The sequence below is a fragment of the Orycteropus afer genome, unplaced genomic scaffold (assembly GCF_000298275.1).
Source record: "Orycteropus afer afer isolate SDZICR_OR568_19922 unplaced genomic scaffold, OryAfe1.0 scaffold00236, whole genome shotgun sequence".
Classification (NCBI taxonomy): domain Eukaryota; kingdom Metazoa; phylum Chordata; class Mammalia; order Tubulidentata; family Orycteropodidae; genus Orycteropus; species Orycteropus afer.
In genome coordinates, this window is record NW_006921823.1 from 1,422,020 (window position 1) to 1,435,919 (window position 13,900).

General features: G+C 39.6%; 1 protein-coding gene across 1 annotated transcript in view; it reads left to right on the plus strand.

Moving 5' to 3' along the window:
* PRKDC (protein kinase, DNA-activated, catalytic subunit) overlaps nucleotides 1–13,900 on the plus strand; it is a 550,241-nt gene that overhangs the window by 508,544 nt on the left and 27,797 nt on the right. The window contains exons 81-83 of the mRNA XM_007949066.1: nucleotides 9,517–9,606; nucleotides 10,249–10,320; nucleotides 10,397–10,598. Of these exons, the coding sequence (XP_007947257.1) occupies nucleotides 9,517–9,606; nucleotides 10,249–10,320; nucleotides 10,397–10,598 (364 nt within the window). The remainder of the gene's footprint in view (nucleotides 1–9,516; nucleotides 9,607–10,248; nucleotides 10,321–10,396; nucleotides 10,599–13,900) is intronic.

The following is a 13,900-nucleotide window of genomic DNA, read 5'->3' on the forward strand; positions in this document are numbered from 1 at the left end:
CATATTGATGGGTTTTGTTTTCTTATCCAATCTGCAACTCTCCATCTCTTGAGTGGTGCATTTAATCCATTAACATTCAGTATAATTATTGATAACTATGAATTTGTTGCTATCATTTCTTATGTGTTTTATTATGGTATCCCTGGTTTCTTTGTTCCATATTATTTTCTGTGCTGAGCTCATTATGTTTATGTATCGTGTTTTCATTTCCTTTGTTGCTGTTGTTTTAGTATATGCTGAAAAATTGTGCTTGTCCTCCTTTTTATTGTGATGTGAAAGTTTATCATTTTTCTTTGAGGTTGCCCTATGATTTATAATTTTCTCCCCGAGTTTAGAACAGTCCATTCTATCTTGCACCTCTCTTAACTTCCTCACCTTTTAGAAATTCTGTAACTACACAGTATTTTCCCTTTTTTGTTTGTAGTTGTCCTCATTACCAGTTGTTGTCTCTGTTTCCCTGTTTATGATCTTGTAAGCTCATTTTACTTTGGATATGTCCATAGCTGTGGTTTCTGGGTGATGTCATCTTGTGTATTGATGGTCAGTTGTTATTTGCTATTTTTCTTTCTCTGTTCAAAGGACTCCCTTTAGCATCTCTTTAAGATTGATCTGGTTTTTACAAATTCCCTTAATTTCTGCTTATCTGGAAATCTCCTAATCTCACTATCATATTTGAGGGACAATTTTGCTGGGTATATATTTCTTGGGGAGCTCTGGTAGCATAGTGCCTAAGGCACTTTACTGCTAACCAGAAGGCTGGCGGTTCAAACCCTCCAGCCACTCCTGGATGGAAGATGGGACAGTCTACTTCCATAGTGATACTGCCTCGGAAACCCAAGGAGGGGTCGCTATGAGTCACGTTCGACTCGACGGCACATAACAACAACAACATATAATTCTTGGTTCAAAATTTTTCTCTTTCAGTGTTTTATATATACCATCCCATTGCCTTCTCACTTGCATGATTTCTGCTAGAAATCAGAGCTTATTCTTACTGACTGACTTTTCTAAGTAACTTTTTTTTTCCCCGTGCTGCTTTCAGGATTTTGTCTTTGTCTTTGGTTTTGGTGAGTTTAATGATGATATGTCTTGGTGATTTTGTTTTGGGGTCTGTCCTGTTTCGGGTTCGTTGGACTTCCTAAATGGATATATTCTCATCTTTCATCATATCAGGGAAATTCTCCTGCAACAAATCTTGGACAATTTTCTCAGTGGTTTTATTTTTCTCTTCCTGTTCTGGAATTCCAGTGACATGTAATTTATTCCTTTTGATGGTATCTGACATGAACCTTCAGCTTTCTTCATTTTGTTTTGATTTTTTTTTCTTGATCCCTTTCCAAAGAAGTATTCAAGTATTTGTCTTCAGGCTCCTTAATTCTGTCTTCCATTGCATCAATTCTACTCCTTTGCCCTTCCAATGTGTTATCTATTTCTGACAATTTAGTATTAATCTTCTGGATTTCTGTCTGTAGATTTAGAATCATTTCTAATTTTTCATTTATTTTGTCATCTGTTCTTGTATTTTCTTCCAAAATTCTCCTATGGTTTTTTTATGTGTTTTCTTTGGTCTGTTTCTCAATCCTTTGAAGATACCTAAATGTCATTCTTTTGAATTTCTTATCAGAGAGTTCCAATGCTGCTTCTTCCTCAGGGATATGTTGTGGGTCTGTGTCCTGCTCCCTTGTTTCTACCACTTTATCCTTCTTCTTTGTGTGGACTGTGATGGTTTCTTGCCTCCGAGATTGTGGCATTATTGTATTTAAATCTCTGTTAACTGTTTGTAAAGAGCAGCCAAGGGTGATTCAGGCTTTTCTTGGTAGTTTTTTATCATTGGCCTGTTGGTGTAGAAGGAGGTAGTGGCTCTTGCTCAGTAAGTGAAGTTTCAGAAAGTGTCTGTGTAATTGTTTCTTATGGGGACTGTTGCTGTCTCCCACTCAGTTACACAAAAATTACAATGGAATAACCATCAAAAAACTAAAAGCACATGGACAAAGAATACACCATGTAGTCACACAGGAACAGTAACTGAAAAAAGGGAAAAAGAAGAAGAAAAAAACAAAAAAACCTGCAATATCTGGGGATAGGGCACTAAGAGGAAACATGGAGAGAAGGAAAATAATGAAGAAAAAAAAATGGGAAAAATTGCAAAAAGAAAAACAAGAGATGGAGTTAACAACGAGAAAAAAGGGCAATAAAAGAAAAAAGAAATTTTTTTTTTTCAACCAGGAAAGGGAAAAGAAAAAAAGCTGAAAACTAGGACCTGGGAAGGTAAGAATGAAGAATAATAGTAAAAGGGACAAAAGTATTAATAATAATTGTAGTTTTAAAACAGGCAAATACAAGCAAACTAAACACCAGAATAAAGAAAGTGAAATAGAAAAAAATAAAAAAAGGGAAAAAAATTGGTCGAGGACAGGGCAGGGCACCCAGGCTCTGTCTGAGTACACAGACTGGCATGGAGTTCCTGCGTGCCCAAAAGGTGGGTGGGGTTGAGGGATGTCCGCACCTCAGTGCGCACCAAGCGGGTGTGGGGTATAAGAGTAACAAGAGGAATGTCGAACCTTTTCACTCATGCAGGTCCAGAGTGTCCTTGGGGTTTCTGGCTTGCGGAACCTGTTCTTAAGCCCCTGGATCTGGGAGAGCACTGTCTCTTAATATCCAACATGGTCAAGCTGCTTGTGAACATTCAAAATGACGGCACCCTCTGAACCGGCAAAAGTCCACAGCTCAGCCCACCCTTCTCTTCGCCTTCTCTGTTTATTCCCCAGCCACCAAAGCAGTCTTCCATGCAGTCCCTGGCTAGCAGGGCTGATTTTTAGGCTAATTCCTAGGTCCTACACCACTGGGCACTCTCCAAGCTGTCTGTGCTGTCAGGTGCGGTCTGGATCACTGCCTGACTGCAGCTCCATATGTCTCCTTTTTTGGTATTTTCATGCAAATTCTTCTACTAGTTGGGGTTTAGTCCACTTTTGTATCCTTCCCTTCAAGGCTCAGGGTTCCAGGATTATCTTCTGTGCCTGTGTTAATTGGTTTTTCTTTTCTTTGTTGAAGAGGGTCTGTGCAGTCTTTCTGCCTAGTCCGCCAACTTACCCCGAGTCGCCGGTAACTGATTTTTTAATAGGGTGCTAACATCCATTTAATGGTAAGAGAAGAGTCTCTTCAATAAATCATGTTATCAGAATTGGATTTCAGCATGCAGAAAAATAAAACAGTAAACGTGCCTCACACCATAATCAAAAACAAATTCAAAATGTTTCAAAGACTTAAATGTGAAAGTTCATTCCATAAAATTCTAGGCAGAAAGTGCTGTCAGGCCTACTTTTTAACAGTAGATTATCTAATAACAAAGCACAAACAGCAAAACACAAAATAAATAAATAAATGGGACCTCATAAAATTAAAAACTTTTGGTCATCAAGACTTTACCAAAAAAAAAGGACAAGCTACTGTCTGAAAGAATGTCTTCAGAAACCATATATCCAAGAAGAATGTAGTAACCAAAATATATGTAAACCCTCAGCAATTTTAAAACAAAAATACAAAGAACCCAATCATAAAAAGCGCAAAGGACTTGAATAGATATTTCATCAAAGAGTATATTTAAAGGGCCACTAAACACATGGAAAGATCTCAATGTCATTAGCCATCAGAGAAATGCAAATAAAAACCACAGTGAAATTCCATGTTTCTCCCACTAGGTGACTAAGATTAAAAAAAATAATAATAATAGAAAATAATAAATGTTGGGGAGAATGTGAGGGAAATTGGAGCCCTGTCAACTAGATAGGAATACAAAATGATCCGGTCATCATGAAAAATAGCATGGAGGTTTCTTGAAAATGTAAACACAGAACTACCATATATTTCTGCATTTTCACCCAAAAGAAAGGAGAGACTCAGATAGATATTTGTACACTAATGTTCATTGTAGCTCTTTTCATAATAGCCAAAAGGTGGAAACCTAAATGCCCACCAACAGATGAATGAATAAACAAAATGTAGTACTTCAAGTGGAATACTACTCTGTCAGTGGAAAAATTAGTCTTAATACATGCTATAATATGGATGAAGCTTGAAGACATTATGCTGAGTGAAATAAGTCAATCACAAATGAACAAATATCATATGACTTCACTTACATAAATAGACATGAAAAGGCAAATGTATAGAGACCAAAGTTTATTTATTAATGGTTACCACAGCCAGGAGGGAAAGGGAAAGGATGAGGTTATTACTTATGGAGAAGCTCTGGTGGCATAGTGCCTAAAGCATTTGACTGCTAACCAGAAGGCTGGCAGTTCAAACCCACCAGCCACTACTCAAAAGGAAGGTTGGACAATCTCCTTTCATAGTGATATTGCCTCAGGAACCCAAGGAGGGGTCACTATGAGTTGGGTCCAACTTGATGGCAGTGTGTTTGCGGTTTTTTTTGGTATTACTTATGGAATACTGAGTTTTGTTTTATAATGATGGGAGAACACATTGATCAAGGGTAGAGTTGCATAGCCAGTTATTGTAATCTCTGCCAGTAAGTTGTACACTAGAAAAAGTTGAACTGGTGAAAGTTGTGCAATAGACATAACATTGACAAAAAAAAATTGTAGCTGCTGAAGCTACTTATGTACCAACACCTCATGAAATTTGATTCTTTGGTTTGGAAATTTAGGATCATAATTTCATAAGACATCCCAATTAATTGGTTCAAACTCACCAGCCACTGCTAGGAAAGAAGGTTGGCCAATTTACTTCTGTAGTGATGCTGCCTCAGAAACCCAAGGAGGGGTCGCTATGAGTCAAGTCCGACTTGACAGCACATAACAACAACAACAAGGTATTTGCTACATAGCAATAGGAAACTAATACAGACTGAAACCCCTGTATGTTCTTTTTGCTTCTGAATTTGATGACAGAGATGTCCTGCAGAAGCCAATCAAGAGAGGTTATGTAACTTGTCTTAGGTTGCGCAGTTTATAAGTGCTGTAGCTGGGATTATCAGTGTTTAATTCTGGGTTATAATACAAAGTGCTATTTATTTTTCTTTATCTTCTATATTTTTCAAATTTTCAACAATGAACGTGTATTTTTTTAATACTTACAGAAGAGCTTGTTTTTTGTTTCTGAAAAGGAAAATAAGGACAATATTACAAGAGGCATTTTGAAGGAAGACTTGACAGACTTTGATGGTTAAGAAGGAAGAGGAAGTGGTCACAAATACCTGAGTCCTATTTCTCATCATTGTACTGTCATTCTTTCCTGAAAGTATTTAAATAGGACCTATCTTATCATGCCTGGGTTGTGCAAACTGTTGACATGCTCAGCTGTTAACCAAAAAGTTGGAGGTCTAAGTCCACCCAGAAGCACCTCAGAAAAATGGTCTGGTGATCTACTTCCAAAAAGTCAGCCATTGAAACCCCTTTTTAGTTTTCCTAAAAGACAGGAAAACTGATGGAAGAATATTTCCGGTGTCAGAAATTCTAGGTCTTGTTCTGGAAGTTTTTGACTCAGCAGTGGGAACCTTGAACAAGTGACTTGTCTTCTCCTTATTCCCATGCCTCTATTTGTAAAATGGGATGGTCATAAAGAATAATTGCATAAACATAGATATTAATAGTTTAAAGTGCTTTTAAAATAGAATTGTATACATTACTTCCTACTACCTTTTTTAAAACAAGGGTAAAATAATTGCCTTTTTCTTTTCTCTTAATTTATGATGTTGTAGTTTTCAAACCTAATGATTCTCATCCTAGTTGAAATTGTTGTTGGTTGCTATTTAGTCAGTTCTGACTTATGATGACCTTATGTGTGTAGAGTAGAACTCCAAAAGGTTTTTAAGGTTGTGACCATTTGGAACCAGATCACCAGGCCTTCCAAGGTGCCTCTTGGCTGGAGCTATCAAACTTTCAGCTAATAGTTTAGTATTTAACTATTTACACCACCCAGGGAATAAACCCAAAACAAAAATTTAGGTAAAAACAGAGTAGTTTGTGAAATGAACGTAGTAATGATTTAGAAAAGATTTGCCTGTGATTCTATTGCTAAGTAACATGTTGTGAAAAGAACACTTGTTTTTTGGTTTTATTTTATTTTAAGGAAAATTCATTGAAGCTTTCGGCACAAACTCAAAACATACAAATATCACATTTCCAGCTTCCCATATACTACCTGTTTCCTATGAAACATTGTTGAAAACAGATTTTCAAATTTAATTGAAGCAGCAATTATCATTTTTTAAAATATTTTATATTACTTAATTTGGATTTTGTACTTATCTGCCCTACTGTAAATGGTGAAGATGTTGTTGTTATTATGTGCCATCGAGTCGGCCCCGACTCATAGCGACCCCTCCCTGGGTTTCCAAGGCAGTATTACTACAGAAGTAGGTTTGCTCAACCTTCCTTCTGAGGAGTGGCTGGTGGGTTTGAACCGCCAGCCTTCTGGTTAGCAGTCAAGTGCCTTAGGCACTATGCTACCAGAGCTCCTAATGGTGAAGATAGCAGGGTTCTAACTAAGCATAAAAACAACTGTTGTTGTTGTTGCTATTAGGTGCCGACAAGTCGTCTCCGACTCATAGCGACCCTGTGTACAGCAGGATGAAACACTACCTGCTCCTCTGCCAGCCCCACAATCATTGCTATACCTGAACGATTGTTGTAGCCACCGTGTCAAGCCGTCTTGTTGAGTGCCTTATGCTTTTTCAAAAAAAACAACTAGTCTTCTACAAATAGTTTGTGGACCTTTTGTTAGTTAATAGTAAGTTGTCCTAACACGTCTTGCCTACTGTAGTAGAACAACATTTCCAAGTCTGCTTAAGTAAAAGCAAAAGAAGTTTACTGAAGGATATAGAGATAGTACAGAATTTGGAAAACATCCAAATTCACCAAGTCAAAATGGCTACTCCACCACACAGTGAGGGAGAAAGCATTTTTGTTGGAGCAAGAACAAAAGTGACAAAATCATAATTGGCTAAAAGACAATTATGGGAGTCATAGGCAAAATATCTAAAAGGCAGACTTCACAGAAAAAGAATATCTCCTTTAGGGTCTATGGTCAGCATCAAGGTTAGCAGAACTGCTGTTAGAAAGGTAGCTTTAAAATTCAACATGGATTCTAGATTCAGAGTCTAAAATGGTAAGGCTCTACTTTTAGACTACTTTACACACACCAAGTACCTTTGATTTTAAGCTCTCATATGCTGCTTTAGTAGCATCTAATACTGTGCATCTGTTGTTAGAGTTCTTTTCAAGGTCCACAGATGTTTAAATTGAATTATATGCTTAGGTAAAAAACACCAAAGTTTAGCTCATTGTAGTCTTTTCAGTTATTCCTCCCTATATGAAGTAAGGAATTTATTGTATCTGATTGTTTTATGCCTAAATGTTTGCATAGAAAATAACTTGGGTCTCTGCAGTGTGCATGCAAAAAGGGCTTGGAGGCAACCTCACCCTCTGACCTCCAGCCTCACAAAGGGGAAACAGAATCACCATCACCAGCCTCAGGCTGATTCCTATGAGGCCAGATAAGGCCTTTTTACCAGTTCTGACACCAGCCATCCCTCCCACGGCACTCACTACTTCTCTTCTGGGTTTAATAATTTGTTGTCGTGGTCCACACAAAACTCACAGGCAATACTCGTGATTATGGGGCTTATTAAGGATGTAACAGGCTACAGTTCAGGTTCAGGAATGCTTGGGATACAATTCTTAGATCAGGACAGCCTCCCCTCACCTCAGTCATGCCCTCAGGCATGCCTCTCTTTGGCCCCTGACCTCTCAGCCTGGTCTCTGCTCTGGTCACACAAGTATTACAAAGCTCTTTTAGCTCTGCTGATAGGTATATCTAGGTGCACCCCACTCTGCCTTATGCTGGTCTCTCAGTTCTTCTCTTGCCATCTCTCTGCCAGACTCTCTGCACAGGGCTCTTAAGTCCAAGGACATGCTCCATCTCAGAGATTCCCTATGTTCAGCCTCTACCCAGTCACTGCCATCAAGTTGATTCCAGCTCATAGCAACCCCCATTGGATTTCCAAAGCAATCAATCTTTATTGGAAGTGGATTGCCTCATCTTCCTTTCATGAAGCAGCTAGTGAGTTTGAACTCCCCGCCTCCTGGTTAGCAGTCAGATGCCTTAGGCACTGTGCCACCAGTGCTCCTTCTTCAGCCTCTAGGAGGGCTCATTTTAAGCCTAGCAGAATAACAAAACTAACCAATCCCCTCATTAAGGTTCTTTACACCTTATTTGCACAGGTCTACCACATGTACCTTATTTGCATTACTAACAAGCTATCCAATCCCTTTGGTGGGCCACAGGTAACTTACAGTTGCATAGGTCCACCCAGTAGTCTGGTAGGCATCACAAAGACCCTGGCTAGAAGAGCCATACCAAGTAATTCAGTACACCGCAATGTAGAATCATCTTGCAGAGAGCTATTTGGCCTTTGTTCTCTGTTCTTCCAGGTTGTACAAACACCTGGGACTAGTGAATGGGGACTGACCAGTCTAAGAGGGACCACATTGGGACCTGATGGTGACAGCCTCACAAAGCATCATCTAATTTATCATTGCCAAGTGGTGAGGCCAATAAGAGCCCTGAGCCCTAAGGCTCAGGTGAGCTTCCTGATAGATGACCATGTAGAAGAGAGTAACATGTCCCTCTTTAGGAATGGAAGTGACCCATCCCAGATCTTACCCTGTTTATTATCCTTTTTTATTGTAATAAAGGTGCAGCTGTTAGTATAGTATACTGTCCATGAATTCTGTGAGCTGTTCCAGCAAATTAATGAACCCATAGGGGAAGCGAGAGCCAGCAAGGGCTGGTGTCTGCCTATTTTGTCGTCTGAAAGAAGGTGTCTTTCTAACATGTGAACACCAATCTAGCACACTCTGGGTGGCTAGGGTGGTTATCCATGTAACTTATGACCTCTGATTCAGCTATGGGTGGCTAGGGTCAAAGAGGGAGAGTGCCATGTGAATGGCTAGCAATGAGGATGGAGAAGTGGGAAGGTGAGGGCTGTATCCATTTCCACATTTTGGGATTGAATTAATGCTGATCCTTACCAGGGAGTCAACAATGAAGGTGGAGTTGGCCCACTGTGCCCCTTGCTTAGCGTAGTTCCTTTAGGAATAATTAGAATGAATAATGATATTTTGAAGGAGCTCTGGTGGCACAGTGCTTAAGACATTTGACTGCTAACCAGAAGGTTGGTGGTTCTAAACCCACCAGGTAGCCCGCAGAATGAAGATGGGGCAATCTACTTCCATAAAGATTTACCCCCTCGGAAACCCACTGGGGGGTGTCTATGAGTCAGAATCAACTCAGTGGCAATGGGTGTAATATTTTGACATTCTAGATCCAAAGTAATGGGTTCAATGTTAATATTAAATATGATTAATAATACATTAAAAGCCTATTTTCTCTTCACTATTTTTTGATAAATTCACATAATATACATTAAGTTCCTGGTTATTTTTGCCTCTGACCTTATTTCTTCCTAATTCAGATTCCCTTTTACCTACTTAGGGATCCAAAAGCACCACTGTCTGAATATAGGGACTGGCTGACAAAGATGTCTGGAAAATATAATATTGGCGCTTACATGCAAATGTATAAGTAAGTTTTGTTTTGTTTTTTTGTTTTACTAACTAGCTCATTGTTTACAAAGTCACAGAGTTTTGATTCTTAGAAAGTTTTGTCTCAGAGACATCATTTGATGTCTTGTTGTTGTTGTTGTTGTTTGCCATCGAGTCAGCCCCGACTCATAGCGACCCTTCCTTGGGTTTCCGAGGCAGTATCACTACAGAAGTAGGAATGCCCAACCTTCCTTCCGAGGAGTGGCTGGTGGGTTTGAACCGCCAGCCTTCTGGTTAGCAATCAAGTGCCTTAGGCACTATGCTACCAGAGCTCCTAATTTGATATCTAGAGTGGGCAAATTCATAGAGACAAAAGTCTATTATTGGTAGTTACCAGGAGCTAGGGGATGAGAAATGAGTTATTGCTTAGGGAGTTCTACATATTGGTGTGATGAAAAACTTTTAGAAATGGATAATAATGATGGTAGCACAGCATGCTGAATATAATTGTTACTGAACTGTACACTTAAAAAATTCTTGGAATGGAAAACTTATCTGTTTTATCATAATAAAAAATATTTTTCATCCAGTTGATAGTTTCAATCTAAGTGAAGAGTTTTAAAATTTAAGTTTGAAGTCTCAAGTTTTTTGTAATAAAGTATTTCCCATTATTACATTATAGGGGAGCTAGTCGCACTGAAACCATCACATCTTTTCGAAAAAGAGAAAGTAGAATGCCTGGAAATCTCTTAAAGTAAGTAGACTTCTGACTTTACCGACAAGCAAGTATGTATAGCAAAGACTACAGAGTTATGTTTCTGTTCTTCCAGGCGTGCTTTTTTGAAAATGAGCACAGGCCCTGAGGCCTTCCTGGCACTTCGTTCCCACTTTGCCAGCTCTCACGCTGTGGTGTGTATTAGCCACTGGATCCTTGGAATTGGAGATAGACATCTGAACAATTTCATGGTGAATATGGAAACTGGTGGCGTGATTGGAATTGACTTTGGACATGCATTTGGATCAGCTACTCAAGTATGCTTACTTCACTCACATTGTCTAGTCTAGTTTAGAACTGTCATATGACTTTATTATATCCTCATGAAAAGCACAATTTTTAAAGAAGAAATGATACACTACTTAGGTCAGTGTTTTTATGATCATTAAATCTAAGTAAGTTTCTTGCAGAAAGGGATAATCTCAATTCTGTTTTGACCTTGTTCACACAGATTATGAAAGCTGTAAAGATAAATTATGTGATCAGAACCTAGAATAAAATGTTCTCCTATATGTTGTTGTTGTTGTTGTTATGTGCCGTCGAGTCAGCCCCGACTCATAGCGACCCCTCCTTGGGTTTTCGAGGCAGTATCACTACGGAAGTAGGATTGCCCAACCTTCCTTCCGAGGAGTGGCTGATGGGTTTGAACCACCAGCCGTCTCCTATATAAAAACCTTTATTAGTAGAAGGAGATTTTGTGAAGCCTGATAATCAAAATGTCTTACACACATGAGGATTCAAAATGGAGTCTCATCAGTAATCACCACACTATTTCCCTCTAACATCTTAGTGCTTGAAAAACTAGGTACAGCAGTTTGAATTAGGGATTTTGGTGCCCAAACAGCTCACTGAATCAGAGTGCACCAAACACAGAGGAATAGAATTAGAGGAAAGGCACAGGGCAAGAAAGAAGATTTACCTGGCAGAAAGTGGACAGGCAGCTGAGAAAGGCCATTAGAGACTTCCCTGGGGGAGTGACTGGCAGGCCAGAACGGACACCTGAGACCTCCCTGGGCCCAGGCAGAAGACACCCTATATCAGCATACCAGCGACCACACCAGCATACCAGCAGGCACCCCAAGGCTCTACCTTCAGCACCTGATTTTATCGGTAACTTGGGTCGGCTAGGTGCAAACAGGCCCGCTCAGCATCACTGAAACCCAAGCAGAGAGCTCATTGGTGCTCCAGGAGTGTGAGTTCGCTCCCCCCTCAGCAGGTCACTGAATAGGCTTGGGTCAGCTTAAGTGGCATTGAGAGGTCTGTGCTTGTCTTTATCACTAATATCAGGACCACAGATTACTAGCAGGCACTCTCCTGACTCCAGCGCAGCTGAAATCGCACACATCTTTGGTGCCACAGGTGGGTGGTATCACAGGCAAACTCCTGAGCTGTTAGCGGTCTGGGCAGGTTGGGCTGGTGCTGCAGGCAGACCGGGTGGAGGAACATCTGCGGCCCAGTGGGGACCCAGGAATTTGCCTTGGATCGGCTTTCTGGCACCGAGGGGCCTTGGGAACAGGGTCTTTGCATGTGTCTGAGCCTGGCAGAAAGTGGTGACACCCTAACAACAGGAATCTTTCCTGAAATTGAGCCATGGGCTTGTAAGTAACAGTACAACGTCATCAGTATCAGCCCACTCAAAGCCCTAGAAACTGACCCTAGCAACAGCAAGCTTTCCTTCTTCCATTCCCACCTTCTCTGCCAATAACTTCATTCATTCGATAGAAGAAACCATATTCAGCCAACAGACAGCCTCCCGGTTTGAACTCTAAACCCTCTTTACGACAAACAGAAACCCATCTCCACATTCCACACAGTGATTCCACCATCACAAAAAAAACTGCAGAGCGACCCAGCATACCTGAATCAATAATAAAATAAAATACACCAGCTTTACCTTTTCAAAATATTAAACCATAAAACCAAGACAAAACAAATCAACATGTAACCAAGAGTTAAAGACAACCTCAAAATATCTAGGAAACAACAGGCAACCTCAAATCAAACAAAAAAACGGGACAAAGCATTAGAAGCAAAACCACAAACAAAGGTCTCATTATATATGGAGGAAAAGGAGACAATAGAATGATCTGAGAAGAAATTTAGAAGATATATTTATAGAGCTATACAAGAGCCTAGGAGCTCTGGTAGCATAGTGGCTAAAGCACTTGACTGCTAACCAGAAGGCTGGCGGTTCAAACCCACCAGCCACTCCTCGGAAGGAAGGTTGGGCAATCCTACTTCCGTAGTGATACTGACTCGGAAACCCAAGGAGGGGTCGCTATGAGTCGGGGCCAACGCGACGGCACATAACTACAACAACAACAACAAGAGCCTAAGGAAACCCCAAACAGAAACAAGGAGAACAAAGACAGTTCCCTGGAGGAACTCAGGAAAATCATTGAAGAACAGAATATTAAGATTAATGCCCCATCAGAACTCATACAAAAACAGCAGTTAGAAATACAGAAGATGTCTACTGAAATGCAGAGCATGAGCACCAAGATGACAGAATTACACAACACAGTAGAAGCACAAAAGAGTAGATACATCAAGCAAATGGCAACTGTAAGAGAGCAGGAGTGGCAATATTAATTTCTGATCAAAATGACTTTAAGACAAAACCACCATACGAGACAGGGAAAGACATTATATAATGATGAAAGGATCGATTGAACATGAAGATATAACCATCATAAATATCTATGGACCTAATGAAAGGGCCCCAAAATGCATAAGTCAGACTTTAAAAGAGTTGAAAAGCCAAATAGATGACTCCACAGTCATAGTAGAAGACTTTAATACACCACTTTCTCTGAAAGATAGAACAACTGGAAAGAAACTCAACAAAGATGCAGAATAGCTAAACAATACAATTCACCAACTTGGCCTTATAGACATTTAGAGCACTTCACCCAACAGCAGCACAATATACATTCTTCTCCAGTGCACATGGAACATTTCCCATAATAGACTATGTTAGGCCAGAAAGCAAGCCTTCATAAATTTAAAAACATTGAAATACTGCAAAGCATCTTCTCAGATCATAATGCTGTCAAACTAGAAATCAGCACTAGGAAGATCAACAGAAAAAGAGTAAACACATGGAAACTGAACAACACCCTCCTTGAGAAAGACTGAGTATGAGAAGAAATAAATATTGAAATTCAGAAATTCCTTGAATCAAATGAGAATGCTAACACAACATACCAAAATCTTTGTGACACAGCAAAAGCAGTGATCAGAGGCCAATTTATAGCAATAAATGCACACATCAAAAAAGAGGAGCCAAAATCAACACTTTAAACCAACATCTCCAACAATTAGAAAAAGAACAGCAAGAAAAGCCTACAGTCCCCTGAAGAAAGGAAATAATCAAGATTTGAGCAGAAATCAATTAAACAGAAAATAGAAGGGCAATAGAAAAAAATCAACAAGACCAGAAGTTGGTTTTTTGAAAAGATCGATTGACAAACTACTGGCCAATTTAACAAAGGAAAAGGGAGAGAGAATATAAATAACATGAATAAGAAATGAAATGGGTGACATCACAACAGAACCA